Raw genomic sequence first — 27,631 nt, 5'->3', positions numbered from 1 at the left:
CCTGGATTTGGCTGTGGACAAACCAGCCCTCCCAGAGAGCAACTGCATCAAGAGTGCTAGAACAAAGCTCTGTAGCCAAAGGAGGGTCTCCTCCAGGAAGGCAGAGCCACATTGCCCCCTCCTCAAACTGATGGATCTGGGCCTCTTCCCTCTTACTCCTCCCCTTGCCATGGAGCAACCCAGCTCACTTCTCAGCCTGTCAGCTGCAATTATCTCTCCACATCATTGCGATGGATGATCTCACTCCGTGCCCCGCGGCAGAGGCAGCGGTGAGCTGCCCGTGGCAGGCCAGGCCAGCGTGCCTGCAAATTAGCGCCACGCGCATGAGGCCGCTGTGGCTGCAGCCATCTGCTTGGCTGCCGCTCTTCACACGCAGGCGGCCCAGAGCTGCAGGCTGGCAAAGGCGGGAGCCATCACTCTGAGAAGGCACCACGGCTGTGTCAGGTCAAGGGGGCGGGGGCTGAGTAATAGCACCACCCCTGCTGGACAGGAGAAGGAAAGGGTGGTGTGTGCCTCAGCTGAGAAGAAGAGCTGGCCTGGGGTCAGAGCTCAGGGGGGAGCCCTGTACCGTTCACCCCACACAGTGGAGGCCTGGCTCTGACAGAGCGGGAGTGAGAAAGAGACAGGCGGAGACCTCTGCTCCTGATGGTTGCTTGGCCTGTGCCAAAACTTTGCTCTGGCACTGAATGTGAGCTCTGGAATTAAGACAGGCTGGTACAGCGGACCGAGTGTCAGAGACAGACTGAAGAGACCTCCCTGAGCAGTCTGAGATTCAGAGTGCTTGGTCAGCCACTCCCTCTCAAACCAATCTACCTTGCAGGGTTCTTGGGGATAAAACACTCCACATGCCACCTGGAGCTCCTCGGGGAAAGGTGGGGTATATTTGCAGTAAATTTATGAAGTCATGGTGGGTTGCCTTCCCTCGATCCTCCAGTTTCAACCATTAGGACCCCTTCCACCTTTGTGGATCTTCGCATGCTGCCCTTGGGCACTAGGGCTGGGGTGGAGGTTGGGGGGGGGGGATTACGGAAAAGCATCCCATTTGAATGCGCATAACCTGCCACATCCAGGGTGGGGAACCTCTGACACATGGGCCAACCCAGAGGCCCACTCCCCCCAAACCACACCCACCTAACCCTAGCCCGGGCTTAATCCCTAATATCTACATGCAGAGGTTGTGGAGATCCCTGCCTGCAAAACCAGAGTGCTACTGCCAGTTAACTTGGGCAACACTGATCCAGATGAACCGATGTTCTGAGGCGGTATTTAGCATGTTCCCAAGTGGTTTTTCAGAAGCGACAGCTTGTCCTGTCAAGTTTTGTGGTTACTTGGTGTGTGGAAAACAACAGCCCCCTGAAAATCACCTCTTGTGCATAGAAAGCTGCCTTCCAGAGAGATCAGTACTGCTTACACTGACGGGCAGCCACTCCAGAGTTCTTCCCCAGACCTACCTGGAGATGCCAGAGGAGACAGAACCTGGGGCTTCTGGCATGCAAGGCAGGCTCTATTCTGCCAGTGAGCTACATGGCCTTTCCTCAGGGCCACCCAAATTCTGTGGCCCACCACCTGATTCAGGAAGGAATTGGCAGGGGCCTTTTCTCTTTACATGCCATCCCCTTCTGACTTAGGGAAGTTGCAAAACCAAACAAGACTGCAAGTGTGGGAAGCCACCACCTGAACTCTTGACTCTAGTCAAGGCAGCAGTTGCTGTGCTACTCCAGGGAACGTGATATAAAAAATAGCTGGGCCTCATTCTGCACAAGTGCTAGAGAGACAGGCATTTTGGGGTTGTGGGATTTTATTTTTATTTTTTTAAAGAAAAATAGTGAAATCCCAGAGATTCACTCACAGGAGACTAGGGGGGAAATAGTGACCTAGCAGGCAGTTGGATCCTAACATGTCAGCCTAAGAATTTATTTTCATTACTGAATCCAAGCTCACAGTCCATTCGCACACAAAAAGACTGCTCCTTGTCCCCTGTATTTTCTTCCATTTTAGCATAATGGGGGGGGGGAGTTGAGAGGCCCTTTTGTTATTGCCAAGGTTAAACCAACTGGGAGTCAGAAACTCTTGTGGATCTACTGCAAAACCACCCAGAGACCTATCTGTAAGAGCTGGAGGGAACTTCTGAGAACTCCTGCTATAGAGGGGTCTCAGAGGAGATTCCAGGTTGGCGCAGAGTTTACTTTTCATGTAATACAAAAATGTGTAGAACCCAAAAGCAAACAGAAGCAGAAAGGTCACTAACAAATGCTGCCTCATCCCTATCCCCAGGTTCTCTTTCCTCTCCAGCCCTCTGCAGATGGACCCCAGCCAATGACAGCAACTTAATGGCAAGCTAGGAAGGTTCCATTAAACAATTAGCAGGTAAAATAGCTACTGCCATGCCATCATTAATGAATGCTTTTTGGGGAAAGCTTCACGTCACCAAGGCTGGTACCATGGCAAGGAGTCCACCCTGAATGCTTTAGCTGAACTCTGAGATGCAAGAAGCCGTGATAGGAAAAAAGAGTGCCTTTGAGCATAACCCTTTCAGTCCCAAGAACAACGGGGCCACAGCTTCCAGATCAGAAGGTGAGCTTCAGCCCCAGCACCTGAAACTAAAAAGCACTGAGGAAATAAATGCCAGGCTGGACTATCCATTTCTACTCCCAGACCCCCATCCCCAGCTGAAAAATGCATCCATAAAACCCAGCCACAGTGGCTCACATGCCAAAGCAGCTCCCCAATTCTACCCCAGCTCCCCACACCCCTCACCGCCACAGACATGAAGGGAGTCTCTTGGAAGCCGGGCTCCTCTCATACGCCATAGATTTTGTTCCCTTTCCAGGCTGACAGAAAGAGCCCCTGTAAAGTCTAAAGCTGGCATCCTCCTACACCTACCAAATTTAACTCAAGAAGAAAACATTTTTTCAAAAACAGCCCTCATGCGCTTTCCCTGTCTATGCCAAGACATGTCTCTCAATGTGATGCACAGAATGCCAGTGGTGGGGGAAAGGGTTCTGGGAACCAGGCAGAAGCCATTGAAAGCTCACAGCACAACACGCCTCCCTCCTGCCCGACAGGAGCAACCCCCCCCCCCAGCAAAGCCCCTGCAGAAAGGGGGTGAAGGGAAGAGCCTGAAACAAACAGCCTGCCCTGGATCACGACCACCACCTCTTTCCTTGCCGCCCCCCCACAATGTAGGGACTCAGTATGAACATCACAACGCAAAAACACGATAAATAATAAATAAATCCATTACAGCAATGTCAGCATTAAAAGTGCTCATTCGCATCAATCAATTAAGAAGGGAAAATCTCCTTCCCCACCCAACCACAAGATGAACATCAAATGTCATCATGCCCAGGACCACCAGATCACATCAAACCCCAAATGCCCAAGAGAACAGGAATGCCTTTGCTTGGCGCTGAGCAAATGGCAAACGTGGTACCAGGCAAACCTCCCCACAGAGGGCATTCCATTGGGTGGGGGGGAAGGTCTCCTGCCTCCAATATTCTCATCTTTTCAGCACCAGGCATTCTTGTTTTCCTGGACAGAGCTCTGGCTACTCCCAGGTGTCAACGAGGAAGCCCCGATCCTTGGTCTGTTCGTGACCAGTCTTTGGGATGAGATCACGTGGCACAAGCATGGGAGGGGGTCTTTGGCTGATTGGCAGAGCATCTGCCTCATATGCAGCGTTAGCAGCAGAAAACAAAGGCATCTGTCCACACATCTGCTAACCTTGCTAAGGATTAATCCCCAACTTGCAGAGGCCAAATATCTTTGAAAAAAGCAATGCAGGCAGCTCAAGTGAGTGAGCCACAATGAGAAAAAAAGATGCATGTAGTTCAAAAGGTCCCATCCTTTGGGAGATACGCCAAAGGGTTGTATAGTCTGACCCCAAACTCACTAGTAAAATCCTCCCCCAAAGCCACAACACACTGCTCTGCTTGGTTATAACTGACAGCTCTGGGTGTTCTACTCTGTTCCTGTTTCCATTTTTAATCTCTTAGACTGCAGACCATTAACGCATTCTGGTGGCAGTGAGTCCCAAAGATGGGTTTAATGACTGGGGCATTACTTGTCAAACATGTTGATGCGTCCGGTGCTCACATCCTAACACTCCATTGCAGAGAGGGGACAAATGTGTCACGGAGGCTGTAACCTTACCTTCCTGTTCTTGTACCACACCTGCTCAGGATGCTTTTGGCTGCTAGGGGGGCAAGGAGTCAGACTATGCAACCCTTTGGCGTTTCTACCAAAGGATGGGAGCTTTATAGAAATGCAGGAATCATTGGTGGGCACTGAGACCCATCTGTTGGAATCAGGGCAAGGGAGAGGGAGGAGACTTTGTCCTGGGAGTATGGAGGCACATTCTGTTTTCTCCCCCCCCCCCTTCAGTATGGCCACTCCCTCCTGTCTGGGCTTGGCTGAGCTCAGCACTTTCCAGAGAGCTGTCAGGGTGGGTGGGGGCAAATCATTACTGTCTGGCCCAGAGCGAAGAGCAGCAATGCTGCACCCAGCCAGGAGCAGCTGGCTTGGCCTGGAAGTGGGCGAGGGGGCGGAGAGTCCGTGTGACTTCCTGCATTAAGGACTTGGCTGGCCGAAGTGGTTGAGGGGAGAGCAGGAAGACAGGCCACCGTCCCCGCTCCAGAAAGGAAGTAGTTCCCCGAAGTGCTTTCTTCAAACCCATTTGTGGGACATGCCAACCCACAGAAAGAAGATTTGGTGCACAGCATAAGGCGGGGGGCAGGGCTGTGGCCGGAAACACTCCCCCCACTGGACCAGCCTTGGAGCCTCTTCCTGTCACAGCTTCATTAACCATTCTGGAGCAGCCGCCTGTTTACGGGAAGGAGGCCCCGTGCAAAGAGAAAAGTTCTACAAACTGGCCAAGGTGCAAGATGTGGTCCAGAGCAACAGCCCACTGCAAAATATGAACTGGGACAAGCAGGGGAACTTGATACCAGTCTCTGGCAGGGACTGGGGTTCCTTTTCTAGATAAGCAGCCCAGCATCATCTAAGTGAGACAGGTCCTGACCCAAGGAAGCCACAGCCAAGGTGGGAGCATGGTGCCTCTGCAGGATCAGGCCACAAACAGCTGCCCCATGAACTGCCTGGCGCCAGAGTCCCTTTGGAATATGGGGAGCTGCTTCCTACCAGGTGAGGCTACCTGCCCACCTACCTGCAATGCTGCCCACTCTGGCAGAGGCTATGCAGGGGGAGGGGCAGGTCTGCTCTTTGAGATCCTTTTCATTGGAAGTGCCTCCAGCAGGGATTGAACCAGTAACCTTCTTGCATGCAAAGCAGGGGCTCTGCCAGACGCCAGATGAGCTATGGTCTCTCCTGAGGGGCATTTGCTTTCTTGCTTTGGTTCAGGAAGAGAAAATGGAAGCAGTCTGTTGTATTGTCAGGCTCAGCAGAGTTGGCTGGGCGGTGGCAGGGGGGCATTTAATAGTCATCAGCGTGTGTGTAGCACATATAGATCCTGCCAGAGACCACCCACAGCTGGAGTCCAGAAGGCAGGATCTGGTTGGACCAGGGACCCCTTTTCCCAAGCAAGACCAAAGTTGTGATGAACCAGAAATAAGGTCAGCACATGATGGATTTCCTGGGGGAGCAAGAAAGGGTAGCAGGACCCATATCATCCCCTCTCCAGGAATTTGAGAGCCACAGATACAGCCACTGCCTGGCATGTCTCTTTAAATCGAAACCAAAAGAAGGGATTAAGGAGGGGAGAATCCGCCAAGGCGGTCCTGCAGATCTCTTAATCTGCTGGATTCTGCTAAGGAGCTTAAATTCCCTTCAGTGTCTGACCCTGAATATCATCCATCTCAGGGGCTGGGCCAAAGGAGCTCCTCCTTGTAGCAGGGGGAAAGCCAGGAAGGGAAAACAAGCCGGAGAGGTTCACGTCCACACACAGAATGGCAGAAGATTCCACTCCAGTTATTATTCTCAAGTTTGTATTTATGCATATAAATTAGCGCATGCAAATCTGTGCCCTTTCTATTGGTGATGGATGACCAGCCACCCTAACAAACATACATCACTCCACCCTTAAGAGCTTCCTTCAGGCAGGCTGGCCCAGAGTTTCAAGGCAACATTACATGGGGAGGGTCAGACTTTTGGCTTGAAGGGCGGTGGTGGTGGGGGGCCTGCTTTTTGACAAAACTTTGGCCACAGGATGTTTCCGTTTCAGAACCCATTTTAGGACTATAGGAAGCTGTTTACAGAGTTGAGATCATTGGTCCATGCTGACCAGTCCCAGGATGACTGGCATAAACTCTCCAGGATTTCAGACAGGAGACATTTCCAGCCTGACCTAGAGACTGAATCTGGGACCTTCTGCATGCAACTCTGATACTTTTATCACAGCATACTTCGGGAAGGGCGGGGGCGCGGAAGAGGTTGAGTGAAATGAGATGGGATGATGGGATGGGGAGCCAAAGACAGCTGGTGTAGAAAAAAGAGGGCAGGGACAACCTACAATGGTACCTTGGGTTACATATGCTTCAGGTCACATATGTTTCAGGTTACAGACTCCGCTAACCCAGAAATAGTGCTTCAGGTTAAGAACTTTGCTTCAGGATAAGAAGAGAAATCGTGCTCCAGCGGCGCAGTGGCAGCAGGAGGCCCCATTAGCTAAAGTGATCTTCAGGTTAAGAACAGTTTCAGGTTAAGTACGGACCTCTGGAATGGATTAAGTACTTAACCCGAGGTACCACTGTACAGTTATGTGGAGCAACTAAAAAATACAAGTTAGCAAACTTTCAAGTCCTCCAGAGCTCTTCATCAGGAAGGATGTTGCACTGCTTTGATTAGAAATGCTGGATAACTCAAATGTTTGCCATGTTTTGAAGAATTTTTGGTTGGTCCTAATAAAGGCATTAATCAGCCACATAAGGAAGGTTACGCTTGCAAAGTCATATCCATGAACATAAACCAAAAGGCCGATGTCCTCAGCAATGCTTATTTTCAATCCAAGCATGGATGACAGGTTTGTCCAATTCTCAGTGCAATTCTCAGTTTCCCAGGGACATTTCCTTTTCAAGATTGCTAACTTAACAATTTTCAACCTAGTTTACAATCTGATGTTGCTGCTGTCTCAGTTTGCTGCTTTAATTTGATGCTTTATAGGGAATTAATTAATTATATTGATTTTGGTTTTGTTTCTTACTACTCTTTCTTTAACAGGAACAGGAATGCATGCCGAAGTCATGGAATGTCCATTTGCAAACCTACCAACGTCTACCTGGAGTGGTTTTTCCCAGGCGTATCTGGAGATTCCAGAGACTAAACCAACCAGGGACTGTCTTCTGCTTACAAAGCAGAGGCCTCCCCACTCAGTCAGGGCCCAGTCAAGTTCAGACCATGTGCAGAGTTCCTCTTTGTTCTTGCATCATTATTACAGACCACCTTAGTGCATTGCTAGGTCAGTTCAGGTGCCACAGTTCTGCCCACCCACTCAAAAATTACCTTCTGGCCCATGCCCGCTCCTGTTTCCATCATGATCGCCAATATTAGCTGAAACAGCTACAGAGACACCTATCACACTACAGCATGGGTTGGCAAACTAAGGCATGCGGGCCGGATAAGGCCCAATTACCTTCGAAATCCGGCCTGCGGGAATCGCCACATGGATCGCCAGCTCACGTGTTCTTTCTCTCCCCCCCCTCGGTGGTGGCGGCTCCTCCCTCCCTCCTCCTGGCTTCTCCCCACCCTGCGTAGAGGAGGAAGGGGGCTGCGCATTGTTGGTGCCAGACCCTCTCAGGAGCCCTTTCAGTGCCACTCATCTCCTCTTACCGCTACCAGCCCCTGCCGCTCGCAAGACACAGGAGCCGCAGTTGGCTGAGCGCCCCTCTCAAGTGGCCGCCATTTAAAGCAGCCCCTCTCCTGAGCCCTTTCGTGCGCCGCTCATCATCCCTCATTCACTCCCCCCCCCTCAATATAGTTCGGTCCCCCACAAGGTCTGAGGGAGAGTGGACCGGCCACCTGCTGAAAAAGTTTGAGGACCCCTGCACTACAGTCATGAAGGGCAGGGAGCAGGGGAGCGTCCCAAGAGCTGTGGAACATTGCAGGCTATGTGGCTATGTGGGTGGGTGCTATGCATTTTTTGAGGAAAACTGTAAAATGCTTTAATGTAGACACTAAATTTTAAGGGAGTCCAGTGTTAGAAAATCAGAGAGAGAGAGAGACAGAGAAAAGACAGAAGGGGGGGAAATGATGGCTCTAGAATCTTATTTTTAAAATTATGGACTGACTGTGATTGATTACAAGGTAAACATCTGATAACTAATAGAATTCTACAAGATGTGAAAACAGTCCAGATCCAATGATCCCTAGACATGCACCTCCAGATGGTGGAGATGTCAGGTCCTGGAGCATGCATCTTCACTTGGTCACAAGCGGCAGACAATCAGGTGGAAAATGCACCAGGCTAATTCCGAACACTGTTAAAGGGACAAGCAAATATTGGTTGGGAGATAATCTTAGAATGAAAAGACTGGTCTATTTTCACTGGAATTGAGGTTTCAAATATTACTATGTATGCTGTGCTCTTTGAAGAATGAGGGTAAAGGGAAAGAATACTCACTGAGTATTCTCTAATCCCAAATGTGCAAAGAGGGTTGGTTGGGCCTGTTTTCTGATGAGAAGGATACAGGAGTCCCAGACTTAGGTTGGCACTGGACTGGGATGGGCATGTGCTAAGCTAGCAGAGCCCAAGTGCCAATAGTCCTGTCACCTGTACTTTTCATTCAAGATGGGAGACCCCAGAAAAATAAACAGAAAGAAAAGAACCTTTTTTTCAAATCTGCCCAGTAGGAAAAAAATGGAAATTTTGGCAAACTTTGAAGAACTTGGGGTCAGAATGGATAGCTCAATGAGATCAACCCAGTATGCAGCAGCTGTGAAAAAGACAAATTCCATGGTACAGATCATTAGGAAAGGAACTGAAAATAAAACTGCTGATATTATACTGTCATTATACAAATCTATGGTGCGACCACATTTGGAATACTGTGTACCCTTCTGGTTGTCTCACCTCAAAAAAAATAGGATATTTTAGAGCTGGAAAAGGTTCAGAAAAGGGCAACCCAAATGACCAAGAGGATGGAACGACTCTTCTATGAAGAAAGGTTTGGGTCTTTTTAGTTTAGAGGAAAGGCAAATAAGAGGCGACATGATGGAAGTTTATAAAATGATGCATGGAGTGGGGAATGCAGGTAAAGAAAAGCTGTTCTCCCTCTCTCATAACACCAAAACTCATTGACATCTAACAAAGCTGATTGTTGGAAGATTCAGGACAGATAGGAAGTACTTCTTTATGCAGTGCATTTTTCAACTCTGGAACTGTTTCCCACAGGAAGAAGGGGTGGTCAGCCACCTAGAGAGGATTAGACAAATGCATGGAGGAAAGGGCTATCAACAGTGGCTATGCTCTGTCTCCATGGTCTTGTAGACAGGTCCTGCTTGCGAGCTTCCTTTCAGGGCCTCTGGCTGGCCACTATGAGAACAGGATGTTGGATCAGGGTTCAAAATTCCCCAGGTGCCAGGCGTGTTTTGCTTCTTGAGCAGGTCCAATCGTGACTACGTGGAGATTTCGGGGTGCAGGGCTGGCAACCACAGTTTAAAAACCTCTGCCTTAGTCAATAGTTAATACCATTCCCATTTCCCCATGTGTTTCCCCTTATTGCGTACTGGGACAAGTGAACTGTTGTAAGAGCAAACTATAGTCAAGCAATGCACTTGAAATCACAAGGTCATAGAATTGTAGCCTTGGAAGCGATCCCAGGGATCATCCATTCCAACCCCCTGGGGAATAGACATTCCATTGTGGCGACTGCAACTTAGGTTTAAGGTGCCATTTGGTGCCAAGCTTATAAACCTTAGCTTCTAATAGTGCTTATGATGTTCTTTAAAAGAAAGAACAGCCTTTCTATGAACCCTTTCTCTCACTTTTTGAATCAGTGAAATGCTTTTTAAGGCAGGGTTCTACACACTCAGAATGCGAGTTTAGGGAAGTTTGTAATGTCTGATGCTGTATTGTTTTTGATATTTGGTTGGAAGCCGCCCAGAGTGGCTGGGGAGACCCAGTCAGATGGATGGGGTATTAATAATAATAATAATAATAATAATAATAATAATAATAATAATAATATATTATGCGCAGAAGATTTTTACAGAAGACAATCTACAGCATTAAGAGAATTATAATTCCTGTCTCTACTGGATGAATTTCTGCACCAAGAAGGTGTTGCCACCTACAGGAGAGGAGAAGAGAAGTTTAGTGGCTTGTGAATGGTTGCTTGTCTTCTCCCGAGGACCTATAGCCCAGCTGGAAGAGTCTAGAAGTCAGTATCCTGCACCACTCTTCTGCTGTCCTTCTAAACTGGCCCTCGTTTCCCTTGAAGGCAACCTTTTCCTCTCCCCACTAACAAAGAGTGACACAGACACCCTGCCTCAAAACAAACAGTGCAGCCCTATGAATGTCTGCTCAGATGTAGTCCTATCAGCTTCAATGAGACACCCAGGTTAAGTGTGATGGGGCTGCACTTTTGAGGCTGCACAACCCTCTGTGTGCTTACCTGGGAGTAAGGCTCCAATCACCAATATATTTATTTCTGAGCAGATTTGCATTAAGATTGCCCTGTGAATTTTGTAAATATGCCAAACAGTTCAATTTGATATTCTAAACTAATCCAGAAATTATGCATTTTATGTCATTAATGCAGCAACAAAGGCATAATAAGAAATTAAATATTGCATACATATTTCTATTTCCCCTAAGATTTCTTGTTCCCCACCCCATGAAGCCCTTCCATGGCTTCAAAATCTCTAGAATATTTAGATCTGATGCAGCTGCAGCAACAATCAGTAAAATGTCACCAAGTCAGTGCTGGTGAAGGAAGCAGCAGTAGCCACAACCTGAGCTGACACATATGCCAGGCCCTCCAATCAGTTCTCTTGGTGAGCTTTGAAGGGGTTTTTTTTTGTTCTAGAGCAGCACTGGGGGGATGGCACAGGTAGGGGCCCTTCAGACATTGTTGGATGCCATCTCCCACCACCACCTTAGACCATTAGCCACGCTGGCTAGTTGCTGGAGTTGGGAGTCCGATGACTTCTGGAACACCCCAGATGTCTCCATCCCCGAGATAAACAAAGACACCCAATCACCACCAAGTAACAAAGGCTGAAATGCAGTCCTTAGAGAGGGGTGCGTGAAGCTTGGAGGAGCCACATCTACCTATCCCTGAGTTGTTCTTTCAGTTTGGCACCATTGTACTGTTGTACAGACATCATGATATATCAATATATCATTGTACAGACATCATGATATATCAATATTTCACAATGTTTAGCTGGCGATATACAGTGGTACCTCGGGTTTAGAACTTAATTTGTTCTGGAGGTCCGTTCTTAACCTGAAACTGTTCTTAACCTGAGGTACCACTTTAGCTAATGGAGCCTCCCGCTGCCGCCGCACCACCGGAGCAATTTCTGTTCTCATCCTGAAGCAAAGGTCTTAACCCGAGGTACTATTTCTGGGTTAGCGGAGTCTGTAACCTGAAGCGTATGTAACCCGAGGTACCGCTGTACAGGATGGGGTTGGGGCAGATATGACAGTTACTTTCCCTCTTCTGGGCAAGGCTTTCGTCTGAACCACAGCTCAGGCCCAGAGTTTGCTTTCAGTACAAAGGGTCAACCTCAGAAGGTAATCAAAGGTAAGAGTTCCTCTGAGCACATCCAGAAAGGCTGCCAAGTAGCCACCATCAGCTATTGTGTATCACAGACTGGGCTGTGTTTGAAATCCCCAGGTACCAGGCACTTTTCGCACTGGGCTATCAGCGACTTGCAACCAAGTGAAGATGCCTGGGCGCCAAGATGATGCCTGACATCTCCACCATCTGGAGGTGCAGACCTGGGGATCCTTGGATCTTGACTGTTTTCGCACACCAATACCACATACGGTAAAATTCTGTTATATTTTACCTTCACAATCAAGAGTGAGTTTCAAGAACCAAAATGTTTTTTCTGTGCAGTTGGAGCAGGAGCAGTGAACTACTCTGCTCACAGTTGTGAAGAATATTCTTACATTATGAATGGTCTGCGTCACCATTAAGAAAAAGAGGTAGGGATGGGCCAGTATATATGTGGACTGTCCCTGGATCAAGTGACTTTTCTTCTTTAAGTTCTCAAAGTTCTTAATCTAGCTCAAGGTTGTAATCTGAACTAGAGTCAGATGTTTAACTGATAATCAATCACAGTCAGCCCATCATTTTAAAAATAAGATTCTAGAGCTGTCTTGCCCCCAAAAGGCAACTAGACATATTCTGTTTTGGTTACTGCAACCTTGGTTCAAGATGCCATTTAACACCTAGCTTCTATATCTGAGTTTTTATCACTGAGACTAGGAAAAGGACTTCCAAGGTCCAATGCCTAGAGTCCCAGACCAGTGGTGGGGAACAGCCAGAGTGCAGGCTAAATCTGGCACTCGCAGCCCCTCAAACTACCCCCACTCCAGCAATCTCTGTAGGCCACACCTCTTCTGCCTAGGCCACACCCCTTCTTTATACCAACTCTCTTCTCCCCCATAAGACTCTGATGTTTCTGCTGTGTGGGGCCTCTGGGAGATGAGGGAGGATTCAAGCAAGTGTATTTAAACAAAAGTAAGACCATCCAGCGGGTGGCGCTGTGGGTTAAACCACAGAGCCTAGGACTTGCTGATCAGAAGGTTGGCGGTTCGAATCCCCATGACGGGGTGAGCTCCCGTTGCTCGGTCCCTGCTCCTGCCAACCTAGCAGTTCGAAAGCACGTCAAAGTGCAAGTAGATAAATAGGTACCGCTCCGGTGGGAAGGTAAATGGTGTTTCCGTGAGCTGCTCTGGTTTGCCAGAAGCGGCTTAGTCATGCTGGCCACACGACCCAGAAGCTGTACGCTGGCTCCCTTGGCCAATAAAGCAAGATGAGCACTGCAACCCCAGAGTCGGCCACAACTGGACCTAATGGTCAGGGGTCCCTTTACCTAAGACCATCCATAAAAAGGACCACTTCAGGCTGTGGCCCTGTCCACTTGGAATATGCCCCCCAACAGGCTTCTACATCCCTGTCCTATATTATTATTAATATTTATACTTTTAGAGTGCCCTTCAACCTAAATTCTCCAGGCAGTACACAGAGAATACCGTAAAATGCATTCAAGGTCTGTTCACACACATTAGAACCAGCAATTTAAGTACAGTTTGCCCTGACAGCAGCCCAGTGGTCAGCACTGTCTGAATCTTACGTTTCCTGGTGGTGTGTGCTGCAATGTATAGAAATTGCAGGGATTACTCAGAAACCACACCCTCTCATCTTTTTTTTCTTTTTTTTTCAATATCTGCTATCACTAATGTTAGTGTTCCATGACATTAGCCTTTCATTAATTTATTACCTATATTGCTGTCTGCCACCCTGCAATCTGCTTTGATGAAGGGCGATACAGAAATGTTTTTAAATCGATCAACTTAGAATGGTTTCCACTCAGCGTCAGCGTGTGTGTACGTTGGGAGTGGGACAGAAAGGGAGGGTGATCGAAGGCCCCCCCGCCCGCATCACAAGTTCTGGGAAACAGCTCTGTCAAAGGAGAGACTGCATGCAAGTCTGTCAACACCAGCCCAATTTCTGGGAGGCGTCCAAAAATGGGAACAAAAAAGTCTCCAAAGGTCACTGCAAAGCAACTGCTCAAACAGGGAGACACCTGGCAAAGCACAGTTCCAAATTCCTGCAACAAACTCACTCCTCCCTCCCCACAGGCCCCATGGCCAGCTGACCTGCCACTTTCTGTTTTGCTGGATACCTCATTGAAGGAAAGAAGGCCCTAGGGTCACTTGGGGATAGATGGGGCAGGTAAAGGAGACTTCCAGCAAAAATGGCAGCAGCAGAGGAAGAACAGCTGGATGAAGAGATCCCACCACCTTCCTCATTCAAGAGCCCCCCTCCACATCCCCCCCCATTTCTGCTCCCCACAACCCACAAGTCCACCCCCACCTGGCTACCTGTGGACAAGACCCTGATGACTGACACTTTCGGTATTTTTATTGCAGTTTCTACTAAGGCATTTCCTGCAAAGGTATTTCCACGAATATTCCCAGTACGATGCTTTGGAAGGAGCAGAATCCTGCAAAAGGCAGGCTTTAACTAGCTGGAATAAATAAAGGTCTGGGACACATAGGTCCTTTTGTTGTGGTTTAATGCAAAACTGGAAACGAAATCTGTCACAGGTTGGATTCTGCGCTCAGGGTTCAGCTGCTCCGGCAGGCAAATGTGCGCAGGCACACACACAAACACCAACATTCCCACCTGGGGAAGGAGCCCCCCCCCAGGCTTCTGTGACCATCTCCTGCAGGGAGGCTGCCTCTCCCTGCCTTGGAAGCCGGGGTGATGGATAGAGGCAGAAGGGGGGGGCAGGCACGGTAGTTAATGAGCCCCTGAGCTCCCATCTCTGCAGCTCTCCTGAATCTCAGCTGTTTCCACGGCAACGCAGACCTGAAGCCCTCCCTCTTCTCCTTCCCCAGCCAAGCCACTCAGAGACCCAATGGGAGGGAAGGAGAGAAGGGAGGAGAAGACTCTTAACTCCTCCAGCGCCATCCAGAGTTGGGGGGGGGGGGAGAGAATTCTCCCCAGGGCACAAAAAGTCTTTCATTGACTGATCATGATGTAGGAGGAAAGCAGCCCCCCTGCTTCATTGCCCTCCCCCCACACCACACCACACCTCACCAAAACAAACAAACAAACAATTATGCAAATAGAGCTGCTTGTCCCTCCACCTGTCACCCCAGGAGTGAGGCAGAATCAGTACCTCCCCAAAGAGAAAGGCCTTCTCCAAAATCCCAGGGTTAGGCAAGAGGCCCCACCCTTCCTGTTCACCTGCCGCCCACACCAGACCTTCAAGAAAAGCAAGAGTATCTCTGGGCACATGCAAATGCATTTTCTATCCTGCGCACCTGGATTTAAGAAGTAGGGATTCTAGGGCACAAAGCATGGACCCTTGAATCCTAATTCCTCTGTCTTTTAAAAAGAAATTGGCTACACTTACACGAGGGAAGCTCAAATTCTGGCCCCTGATGCCAGAGTACCATCACCTCCAAAGTAAAGGAGGCCAGGGTGTCTAAACATAGCCTGCCCACCACACCCAGAGTTTCCAGGTGAGACAAACTGGCTGCCACAGAAGCTTCAATGCAGAGAAGCCTCTCTTTAAGAAAGCAAATTAACCACTGTTTATTTCCCTACAGAAATCCCCTCTGTGGGTGGATCCCAGCACAAACACAAACACACACACACAAATTTCTACTCCTGCAGGAATTCCTTCACCAGAGAAAACATGGCTGTCTCCAGCAAGTAAGCTCTTTACAATGAACCATATTTCCTCCGCAGAAAGCCAGGAACCGCTCCTGAATAAAGGCGTATTATGCATATTCCAGCCAGGCTGGTCACTTCTCGCCCCCACAAAGAAAAGAGGATTGCAACACTCCTTTCCTCCATGAGGCCAGCCTTGAATTCAAAAGTGCCAGGCATAGGATATCCCCTGCACGACACACAGCCCCCAACCCACTTTTCACTGTTTGGGGCTGCCCTCCCTCCCAAACTGAGTTGTGCACTTGGGGTTCCAAGTATGGGAGCAAAGTATTGGAGGCAGTGTGAGAAACATAGATATATATAAGCTAGGCACCAAATGGCTCCTTAAACCAGGGTTGAAGTCGCTGAAACAGAATGCCTAGTTGCAATTTTGGGGCCAGATGGCTTGAAAGTCATATTTTTCAACATGAGTTTTGCTCTTGAAATTCACTCTGATTGTGCAGATTAAATAGAATTCTACAGATGTGTTGCAAGTGTGTGAAAGCAGTCAAGATCCAAGGATCCCCAAGCATGCACCTCCAGATGGTGGAGATGTCTGGCGCCATCCTGGCGCCCAGGCACTTCACTTGGTCGCAAGTAGTCAATAGCTTAGCTGCAAAATGCGCCTGGTGGAAACAACCCTGGGAGGCAATTTAGGCAGAGAGAGAAAGAGAAACAACCTCACTGAGTGTCAAGGACTTCTTGAACCTGGCCTGACACCCCAGTGATGACATCCTAGCACTGGCTCTCTCACCTGGCTAGAGGGAGGGAGGGAGGGGGCTATCCACCCCTTCAGCCTCCTCCTAAATCATGCCAACCAACTTGAGGCTCTTGCAACCTCCCCACCTGCCAAACCCAGGAGGGAATCAAGCACTCCTGTCCCACTCGGCTCAATGGCCAGTTGTGTTCTCTTAGCCTGACCTACTTGACAGGGCTTGTGTGACTTTATTTTTAAAACAGGGCAGGGCAGAGACCCATATATGCCACCTGAAGCTCCCTGGAGAAAAGGCAGAAGGCAATTGTCGTAAGTCAATGGAACAATGACGACTCTACCCCTGCCCTCCCGCTTTCTCGTGTTTTTTGTTTCTTTCTTTTGGTGGGGATTTTTTTTTGGGGGAAGGGGGAGCTCCAAGGGGATTCTCTAGTTCTTTGGCCACTGAGCATGCTCAGTCCTCATTCAGTTGTTTCCAGTTCTTCTCATCACCACGAAAAGCACACAGGCCGCCCAAAATGTTTTTCAGCACACCAGCAAATCTTACCCCGCAACACACTGAATGATCTCTTCCCATCTTGGCCATGGGGTGTGTGTGCTAATTTGACCCCGTAAGGACTGGTTGGATAGGAATAAGATGGGGAGAGTGAAATGGGTGGTCGGGGTGACACCCCCCCCCACTCCACCCAAGGCACCAACAAAAGCCATCTAGGGCTCAGGCGGCATCTTCAGTTGCAGAAGCCACGTATCATGCCACCCTCACCCACTTGTTTGCAAGACCCTATGTGACCCCAAAGGGCCACCACAGCCTGACACTTTTTGTAACACTCAGCGTCCATTGCTAGGCACTCCTTCTCCAGAAGTTCCCAAGGATGCTGGACGGGAACCATTCAGGAAGGCCTGAGCAGCAGGATTCTGGGAAAGCTACAGGCAGCTGGCTCCGCAACAGCATTCATTCTCTGCATGCTAAAGCCCCAGGTTCAGTCCCTGCTGGCAGCATCTCCAGCTGGTCCTGAGAGCATCCCCTGCCTGAGACCATGGAGAGCTGCTGCTGCCAGTCAGTGTTGAACTGCAAGAGAGCTTCCCGTCTTCCCAGAGGGTAGGAATGAGGAGCTGGGCTGGGAGCTTTGTCCAGGCTGTGCGTCGCTCAGCACTGACTTCTCTGGTGGTGGTGGAAGGCAAGGGGCAGCAGCTTTAGCCCCAGACATTAACCCCTCCCTGCTCGCAGAACAACTGCTGTGGGGAGCAGTAATTAATTAACAAAGCCATCTGTGTGTGAGGCTCATAATTCCCGGGCCTGCCGTAACCCGGAGCAGGACGCCCCATAAATAGCGGCGGCGTAATAAATGTGGGGCCCAAACAGGGGTTGCCTCGATTACCATATTAAACTGCAGGCGGGAGTAATAATTAATGGCTGGGTAATGCCATAAATTGAAGGAGGGAGGAACTAATGGAGGGACTAGAGTGAGGAACTCGTCAAACCCAGAGATGCTGTTTTTGAAGAGCCGGATCTCCCAGGCAGGAGGCTCACCCCTAAACTACCCCTCTCCTGACAAGCTGGATGTCCGCCTGACTTCCCAGGTGGGTCAAGATCAGAACTCTGAAGTGTGCACAAACACACACACACCTCCAGCCTGCCCTTGTTGTCCTAGCATCTGCAACACACACACACACAGGCCTACAGATCCTGCCATTTCAGCACATACCTGCTCACTGCAGGGCGGACGGAGCTACAGGCAGCAAATGACAGATGGTTGGGCAGACCAGGGATGGGGGTGGGCCTTCCTCTGCAGGGGGGCTGGGAGGGGCAGAGATGAGAGCAACGGAATGGGTGGTGGGTGGTTAAGTTGTGGGGAGGGGAGGGGAGATGGGTGGGCAAAGGCGGTCAGGGAAGCAGAAGGTTGTTGTTAGAGTGGCCTAATTCCTTGTTCTCTCCCCCCCCCCTCCGGTTTTTGGGGCATTTGGCGCCTCATGAATAATCAACAGCTCAGGATGAATCATCAGCTCGCAGGGCCACACTTGTGAGCACAGCAAGAAGAACATCGGCTCTCTCCTGCTTCCCCCTCTCTATCACACACAGACAGCCACTTCCCACCACAAAAGCTGGCAGGAACTGGAAGGTCTCGGCACAATCTGCCCACTCCCCAAGCATGCGTTAGGCTGAGCAGCCAACTGGTATGAACCAGGAGCAGGGTGGAGCAGGAGAGGCCGCCCCCAACCCAAAAAGACAGCCCACCAACATCTCCTTCCCTGTCTCTCAGATACACACACACACACACACACACACACACACACACTGAATACCTGCAAAGGCTGGAAGACCCAGCTGGAAGGCTCAACCACAGTGACTCACCCTCCCTATGCCTCAGTTTCTCCCCTTCCCAAAATGCAAGTGTAGACAGCCTACTGGGTAGGGTTGCTGTGAGGGAGAAGCTTACAGCTCCAGCTCTGACATGGTACTAGAGAGGGGAACAGACAGCACCATGGACAGCACCTGTCTGCAGTGCTGAGAACAGCTCCTCCAGCCTGTTGGGCCGCCTTGCTCAGGTTTCCCTGATCTGTCAGGACCTCTACTTAGCTGGAGGGGCTTTCCTGGCTCAAGACAGAGCTGCAGGCAAGGCCTCCAGCAAGGAAGTGAGCCAGGAGATGCTGTCCTCCCCTCTGTAGAAAACCTAGCAGGCACAAAGAGCAGGAAATGTGGGGTCTGGATGAAGAAGCCCCAGCTGGAAGAGGACCCAAAACCTACAGAGCAGTTGCCAACATGTGCCACCCTGGCAGCCCATTCGTGTGTTTGTGGTTTTGCTTCCACATACTCTCCAAAGAACCCAAGAAAGAAAATATTTCCAGGAATTTTGCAGAATGTTTGGTGCATGTTATGATCTTTACCTTCCCCACCCCATAACACCCATTTTACAGATGGGGGAACTGAGCTTAAGAGGCTACACCCTGGCTGATTTCCATTCTGAGCCCACTCGGGTTATAGTATCCACCTCTACATAGCTCCATCTTTATTTCAGACATCATGATATATCAATATTTCACAATGTTTAGCTGGCGATATACAGTGGTACCTCGGCTTAAGAACTTAATTCGTTCTTAACCTGAAACTGTTCTTAACCTGAAGCACCACTTTAGCTAATGGGGCCTCCTGCCGCCACACGATTTCTGTTCTCATCCTGAAGCAAAGTTCTTAACCCGAGGTACTATTTCTGGGTTAGTGGAGTCTGTAACCTGAAGCGTCTGTAACCTGAAGTGTCTGTAACCCGAGGTACCACTGTATTGCAATGTTGAAAACCAGTTATCACCCAGTCCTAGTTGCCACAATGGAATGTCTATTCACTAGATGACCCTAGAGTTCCTTCTGCGATCTCAAGTACACTGCTTGACTGTAGCTTACTCTTACAACAATTCACTTTTTCTAGTATGCAAGAAGGAGAAACACACACGGGGGGGGGGTGGCTTTAACGAGAGACTAAGGCAGAAGCATTCAAACTGTGGTTGCCAACCCGGCACCCAGAAATCTCCACGTAGTCGCAACTGGACCACGTAAAGTAAAACGTGCCTGGCTAGTTTGGACCACTGCTTGAAGTCCCTACTTGGCAGCCAGGCAGAATAATCAATGCAGGGCCCAAAGGTGCTACTACTAGAAACCCTGGTGGGGAAGCAGGCTCTGCTCTCCAGAACACAAAGCTCCAGGCTGCTGGAGCCTTCGCAGCAACTCTAAAGGAGCACCTTGCCTCAAGCCCAGAAGTCAGGGAGCCTGTACAAGGGCTGTTGGTGGGAACCTGCTCCAAGGGCCTCAGCTCCATCAGGATAAGTGACGCTGCCAAGATTGGTGGCTAGGGTGAAACTGCCACAAGAACTCTCTCCATAAAAATGTTTTTAAATGGTTCTGTGGGATTGGAATCCTGCCTCTGACAGTGGTCAGCCCGATGCCTCTGGAAGCTGAGCTGACCGGCAGGGAAGAAAAACAAAGGCCTTCCTATGCCTGGCACCTGGGGTTCAGAGGGAGACTATGCCCAAACAGGGTGTCTCACCTCTAAGCAGTCTCAAACAGATCTGCTCCCCCAGAAACTCATGTAGCCCTTCTAAAAGCCGCACCGGCCATCACAGGTTTTCCATTGGAGACCAACCCTCAGTTACCTCCTAAACTTTCCTCTCCTGAAATCCACAAGCTAGACTGAAGTGCTAGTTCATGGGAAACATCTTAAACATGGGGAGCAATATTCAGCATTGGACACGGGAAGGTGGCCTAATACTAGCCCCCCACAATCCTTAACTCCCACCCACTCTAATCAGTGTGGCCATCTTTGCTGAGGCTGATAGCTGTAGGCCAAGCTGACCTGCCTGGAGGGCACCAGGTAGAAGGCTGAGATCCAACTAATAAAAATCTCCACCCTTTCACAGAATTGAATGTAAGACCAAATCCCCAAGAGCCCCTCGCCTCTCACTCCATGCTGTCCTCAAGCCTGATTTCTAACACAGTAGGCTCAGAGGTGCTGGGCCAATGAAGCCTTTTCCCATGAACTCATGTGTCCGGGCTCCTTGCTGCAGCCTACATGGGCCAGTGTTGTGCTTGCACGCTGACAAGAACACACCAGGGATTAATGCAAGACAAAGGTCAGAGGCAAAACTAATTTTTCTATGCCAGGGCTCAATCCTAGAAGGCGCAAAGAAAATTTAATTATTCGCTTTTTTTGCAACAGCAACTCAAAGCGACTTAGAATATTTTAAGGCAAAAAGCAGAGAACCCCCACCTAAAGACCCATCCTCATGTTGCCACCCTATGGACCTCCTGTGGAAGGGGCAGAAGAATAAGGATCTCAGATGATGAGAACAGGTCGGTTCATATGGGGTGAGGTGGTCCTTGAGGTGTTTGGGTCCTGAGCTACATAAGGCTTTATAGATAAAGACCAGCACTTTGAATTGTGTATGGGAACTAAAACGTGCAAATTCTCCACTCAAGTCATGAAGCTGACTTGGTGAACTTAGGCCAGTGATTCTCATAGGATTTGTTGTGAGGATAAAATGCCAAGGTACGGCAGGGCCACTGAAGGATGCCTTCAGTTTCTTGGAGACAGGAAATTGGCCGGATGCAGCAGACTCCTCTGATGTACTTAAACGGTAAAGCAAGAATAATAACAAACTCACCAGCCAGCTCTTACATATCCAAAATGAAAAGGCACAGAAGGTATTTCCAGGAAAATTTGAGCCCTGACCATTCACTTTTCAGAAGTTAAAAAAATTGAAATGGCACTGATAAGCTGATGGTCTGCAAGATCTTTTCATCTATCCCACTGCCACCCACCCTTCCCCTTCATGTCAACTTGGAAGAGAAGCCAACAGTCCACACCAACAAGACCTGGTAACTCTTGATTATACCTTGACCTAACATGAAAGCCAATCCATAGCCCACCACCCGCCCACCCAGTCACATCCTGCAACATCAGTGGCACAAAACGGCTCTCAAGCAATGCACAACACAAACACACAGCAATCTGCTTTCCTGCACACACCCAACAAAATACAACACATGTCACGCACATCATGACAACCTGATATACCCCAAACTTCGTACATTGTGTATAGTTACAAACACAAATGTTGCTGCTCAACATCAACCACACACCATCACCCACAAAACAAAATCCGGGTGGAAATTCACATTAATGAAACTGCAATTTTGACTGGGATATTCCTAAGCAATAGGCTACATCGTGGCACAATTCCCAGTTATTGACAAGCAGGACCACAAAATCTCAGCAGCCATGTGCAGTTTTTATTATTATGTTCTGGCCTCCCCCCCCCCCCCGAAAGCCATTCTTGGCAGGTTCTGCTATCAGTGACTCTAAAGCAGCAAATGTTCCCAGGAAGAGAACATCCACACATTTGGAACAGCTGCCTTTGACTTTTCTGTGCTTTTGGAGTTATTTGTAAAGGATTCCAAAATTCTGATGGGAGCCAAAATAATTTGGGAGGAGCGTGGGTGGCGGGGAGAATACAGAGGTATAAAATCCATAGGGGTAGCGGTCTTAAATCTGCTGCACAAAGAGCAACAGGGAGTTTTATGGCTCAATAAGGCAGGCTGCTGTTTTTGTCAAACTACCATCCAAGCATCATGAAATCAAGAGACAACCCCACTCCATCTCTTCAGCATGATAAATTCAGGGAAAACAAGTCTGCACCACATCCCCAGATTCCACCAGCACCAGGTCTAAAAGTTCAAGACTCGGGGCCAGTGGCTGGTGAGGAAGCCTCAAGAGTTGCAAATGTCGCTCCTGGCGCCACAAGGATCCTCAGTTTGGAAAGTTCACCCACATCACAGCCAGTCACTTCCTGCTGCCTGGAATTCCTTTGAAAGGCTGAGGGAGGAGACAGGGCTTACAGCATGTCAGAAAGTCTGGTCCCCGTTTCCCTGGACCCAGGATCACCTTTTACTATTTAGCCTTCTCACACTATTTTATATGAACAGGAAGCCTCTTGTTCCCAGTGTTTGTGAACAATATGTGAATGCTTATAATACATGAGCAAATAATCACACCAAGATGTTTCACATACCTGCACAACACAACCAGCGTCAGAAACCCACTACAGACGTGCCCTGCTAAGAACACACACAAAGGCCAGCACCTGAATGAGGCACACAAGTGGCAGGCGACACACTTAACCTTCTGCTGTGAGCAGGCATGCCAAGTTGGACATGCAACGCCATCCCCCCAGCTGGCGCAGGGATCACAGGACTGGATGCTTTATGCCAACGTACGTGGACAACGTCCTCTTTGTAGACCCTCACATGCCATTAGCATGCCAGGCACAAAGAACCCATCCTGGCAAGCCCCTCGGGTGTCCCACAAGCTGCCCAAGGGGGCATCTGGGTGCCCCCACAGGTGACTGAACCTCTTCCCTCCCATGCATACGCAGAGCACTTAAGGCCAAATATCCACAGAGTACCAACATCCAGTCCACCTGCCACCCCATTTGCCTCCCCACAGAAATTCAGCCCCAGGCTTCCGTTGCCAGCCTTTAAACGCAGAATCCACCCCTGTCCCTACAAGGAGGCCCTTGATGTTCACACCAGAGCTGAGGAGGGATGGGTTATAAACTGGAACCAACCCACAAAAGAGATTAAGAGAAGCTGACCCAGGTGAGTCAACACTAATGGGGGGGCAACCTCCCCCCCATCTTGTCTTTGTGTATGTGTTGTGAGGGGAGCAACTGAGCACCAATCAGGTTGCTGTGGCCGCCTGGCTATTACATAATGCCAGGGAGGGAGGGAGGGGAGTGTTACCTACTTCAGCCCAGGTAGGGAGAGAGGAAGCCAAGCACAGATACATCTTCCCCTTCAACATACACATTTTTCAATAGATAAATAAATATATATATATTGTGTATATATATATATAGAGAGAGAGAGAAGTGAGGGAGTTCAAGCTTGCTTGGAAACCTTACTCCAGACCTCAGATGCAAAAAAGGGATGGGGAAGAGTGCAAGCTGGGCAAACAGCTCAAGTCAAAGGGGAAAGCACTCAGCACATGCCTCTGAACTACCTCTTCCTGCCAGCCGGCATCTGCCTGGGCTGTCATATTTCACCTGCTCTATCTGGGGCTGAGCTTTGAAGGGAGGTTCTGGGTTGTGCCTGGATACAGATCAAGTCCAGCCACCAGGTGAGCAGAGTTGTGCACCCCCTCCCTCCCCCAGCAAGGAGGCCAGAAAGAAGCAGGCGAAGAAACCAAAGCCTTAGCCCGAGCCCCGGGAGAGAGGAGGCTCCAATAATCCCCACGCCCTGTCCCAGCAGAAAAGGGCCCCTTCGCGGCCCTTCAACCCACTCAGCCCACTTGGAGCTGGCTGCCAGATTGCTGGGGATCGGAGGCCTCCTGGGTCCCAATCCTCGGGCTTGAATCGCCTTTCCCCGACGGAATGAGAAGCAGAGCCCCGGTGAGAGGGCGAGGCGCTTGGCCACCATCGCGGCGAGAGAGGGATGGAACAAGCCTTTGGCCACTGATCGCCCGCCCCGTCTGGAAAGCAAATGGGCCCAAGATCGCGCGCGCGGAAAGGGCCCCCGGGGGCGGCTCCCCGGGTGGCCACCGGCCGCCCCATCTCCCCCTGCCTCAACATGGCAGCACCTAGGCTGCGAGCGAACCTCCCCCCGCTTCCCCGCGGGACTTACCGTGCCCGCCGCGGGTGAGGAAGGGCGTGCGGTTGATGGCGATGGGCACGGTGCCGTGCTTGTTGTGGAAGTGGTGCACGTGGTGCGTGGTGCTCAGGCTGGAGGAGACGCGCGCCGCCCCCGCGGGCCCGGCCACGGCCGCCAGCACCAGCAGCAGCGCGGCGCCGGACGCCACCACGTCGGAGCCCCTCCGCGGCCCGGGGGGCGCCATCCGGCCCACCGCCGCCGCCGCCCCGACTAGGGCGCTCCGCTTAAATCCTCGGTGCGGCGGCGGCGGCAGCAGCGGGAGCGGCGTCCATGCCACCCCGCCGACGGTCCCCGCCCGCCCCGACGACAGAGCGGGAGGCAGGGAGGGGTCGGGATCCGGGCGGGGGGCAAACAGCACAAGGAAATTCCGCGGGGCGTGTGGGGGGGAAGAACCCCCCAAGTCGGCGAAGGGAAACTCCGCGCTCCCACAACGGGGGCGAGGGCGGCTCCAGGCAGCTCCGGCTGTCGGCGGCGGCGGCGAGCAATTCCAGCGGGGAGACGAAGAAGGCCGGGCTGGGCTCCCTCGACGGGGCGGGACGCCCCCTCCTCCCCTGCTCACGGCCGCCCCCCCGGCCCGGCAGCCATCAGGAGGTGCAGCGGCGGCATCCCGGCGGGGGCAGCGAAGGGCCGGGGGCCCCCCCGGGAGGAAAAGGAGGAGGAGGAGGAGGCGCCGCTGGCGGGAAAAGAGGCACCATCCAGGGCGGGGGAGGGGGCGAGAGATTTACCGGGGGGAGGGAAAAGAAAGAGGGTGGGGGGAACAGGCAGCAGGGAAAGCGGGGCTACGGGTCGGGGGCGGGCATCGTGGCGCGGGGGGGTGGGAAAGCGAGGAAAAATGAACCCGGGAAGGAGGGGGGCGGCTAGGCAGGCGGCAGCGGCAAAACCCAGCAATCCGGGGCGGGATGGCTGTAATCCTTGCGGGGGGGTCTCCGAGCGGCGCCTCAACCGAAGCGATGCGATCCGTCCCTTCCCTGGCTCCAAAAAACACCAAGCCCCCCAAGCCCCCGTTCCTCGGCTCCGCGGCGCGTCTCTGCTGCAGAGCGGAGGGAAGGCTGGGAGGGGGGAGGGAGGGAGAAGGAGGGAGGGGCGGAGGAAGCGCCCAATCGCCGGCCAGGGAGCCCCCGCCCCGAAAGGGAAACAAATGCGCGCGCGCGCCGCCTCCCTCCTCTCGGCGTGCATATTTCGGCACCGGCGCCCCCCCCCCAAGATATAAAGGACGGGGGGGGGGGAGAGAGAGAGAGAAAGGAAAAGATCGTCGGCTAGCTGCTCCCTCCCCCTGCAGGCAGGGGCGGCGGCGCCCCCCCCCCCCGCCAAACCCGCACAAAAACAGCAACACGAGTTCTTCCTTCCACCGCTCCCCACCCTGTCGGCTGCCACCTTTGGAGGCGCCCGACCTCCTCGCCCCAACGAGTCGAAGCGCTACGGCAAAGGATAGCGCGCAGGACGCACAACGAGGATGTATCGGAAGGTTCGCACCGGCAGTAGCGCTGTTAACCTCTTCCCTGCCGGTGGTCGGAAGAGGCGACCCTTCCGCGAATAATTTAGCCCAGATGGTCCTTTAAATGGTATAAGAGGGTGGAGGGGGACTCCCGAGTGGGGAAATGCTAAGCTGAACCACGCACGCGAGACCCCAGCCAATCCACCCCGCTTCTTTGCAGCCCAGAGCTGTCCCCACACACACTGTGCGGTGGGGGGGGGGAGAGTCTACCCTGCTAGAGCCCCCACGCCCCGCCAGGCCATCGCAGGCTTAGAAACTCGCGTGCCCGGCTGCCAAATGTGTCCGGGAATCGTCTCCGTTTCCAAGCCAGCCGGAGGGGAAGCTTGGGAGACCCGGAAAGGAGCGGGAGGCGGTATAATTGGTCCGAGGCGCAGAAGAACGAATGCCCCTCCTGACCAAAACCTGCATGGAAGCTGGTGGCCTGGTGGAGAAGCCCAGCCTCCTTGGTCTCAGGCGTGGGGAGGAAGAAGCCACTCTGCACATGCTCATGTAGCTCTTGCGTTTGGGAAAGGGCACTCTGCCTATGATTCCAGCAGGGTTGCACCCTAAAGAAAGGGCTGGGCAGGGGTGAGCTGACTGACAGTAATCCTTGCTAACCAGAGCAACTCTTGCATCCCTATGGGTGGCTTAGTCTGTCTACACACTCCACACCTGGCTTTCACTACCTCTGACTTGTCAAGTATGGTCACCTAAGGTGGCCTAGCAGGGTCCTTATTAACCTGGTTTTTGTTCCTGCCCAGCACTCGGGGGGACGGGGATGCATGATAGTTGCCAAGACCCTGACAAACTTCAGCATCTTGTTCTCACAGTAGTTGGACTCAGCCAAGTGCCCATTACTGGAAGCCAGCAAGCTGGATAGCTCAGTTGGCTAGAGCATGGTGCTGATAATGCCAAGGTTGCAGGTTTGATGGACTGCTCCATGTTCCTGCACTGCAGAGGGTTGGGCTGGATGATGCTCAGGGTCCCTTCCAACCCTTCTAAGTCAGCCTTCTGGGCAGGTCCTGAGCGCCCGAGCAGCACTGACTCTTCCTGGGATTCTGAGCAACATGCATTGAGAGCCCAGGCTCCTTCCTTACAGACTCTCTCAGGTGCAAGATTAGCAAAAGGGGGTTTCTTGAGAACTCCACCACCCTCTGAAGTTTGCCAGGTGGCAGCCTTTGCAAGGACATACTCTGGGCACCAGGTTGTGAAATTCCTTCATTGTGTAGTTTTTGTTGTGGACTGAAGATAAACCTCTTAACCCAGGCCCTTGAAATGGATATACCATACTTTTCCGTGTATAATACTAGGTGTTTTTTTACTTTAAAAAGGTTAAAAATCTGGGGGCGTCTTATACACGGATAGTGCATATGCCAACTTTCTAAATTTGGGGTCCCCAAAAGTAGGGGGCATACATGGGACAATACGGTATTTTGGTACTTACTCAATTTTATTGTTTTAAACTGTTGTACCCTGGTATGTGATCTGGTGGTAAAGGGTTGGTAAGCAATAAATGACTAACAACAATTGTTGCTAGCAGAGCCCTTGTGCTATATAGGGTTGGAATACACATCTCGGATGAGGCCAGGGAAGAATCCCAGCTCCCACCCACATAAACTGCTGTTCTTAACTTCAACCCTGCCTGCCTGGAAAATTGCCTCTACCTGCTTCTGAACCTGTGGGGTCACTCTGTGATGAAGAAAAGACATTTTGCAAATGCCCAGAGGCATTTTAAAAACACATTTCAGCCTCACACACAAACTGGGCTATGCCTTAGTTCATATCCAGCCCTGCCCACATTAGGGAGAAAGTTCCAGCAACTCCTGGCATGCAGAGAATAGAAAGTCTACATAGAGGAGAGGAAATCTAGGGTTGGGATGAAAAAGATGGAGCAGGGA

The 27,631-nt window shown here is 51.0% G+C and overlaps 1 protein-coding gene across 32 annotated transcripts in view; it reads right to left on the bottom strand.

Annotated features, from left to right (window-relative positions):
• Positions 1-27,631, bottom strand: part of NRXN2 (neurexin 2) — a 351,610-nt gene that overhangs the window by 103,345 nt on the left and 220,634 nt on the right. The window contains exon 1 of one of the 32 annotated variants that reach the window (XM_083477894.1): positions 24,233-25,024. The exons of 29 other annotated variants lie outside the window; for them this stretch is intronic. In XM_083477894.1, the coding sequence (XP_083334020.1) occupies positions 24,233-24,443 (211 nt within the window). In that variant the 5' untranslated portion in view covers positions 24,444-25,024. Of the gene's footprint in view, positions 1-24,232; positions 25,025-27,631 lie in introns of those variants that run through there. 2 more of the 32 variants (XM_083477895.1, XM_083477893.1) reach the window with 2 other exon arrangements.

This window comes from Podarcis liolepis (genome assembly GCF_965112155.1).
Source record: "Podarcis liolepis genome assembly, chromosome: 15".
Lineage (NCBI taxonomy): Eukaryota > Metazoa > Chordata > Lepidosauria > Squamata > Lacertidae > Podarcis > Podarcis liolepis.
The sequence above is the reverse complement of the archived record's forward strand: the minus strand, read 5'-3'. Positions and strand labels throughout refer to the sequence as shown.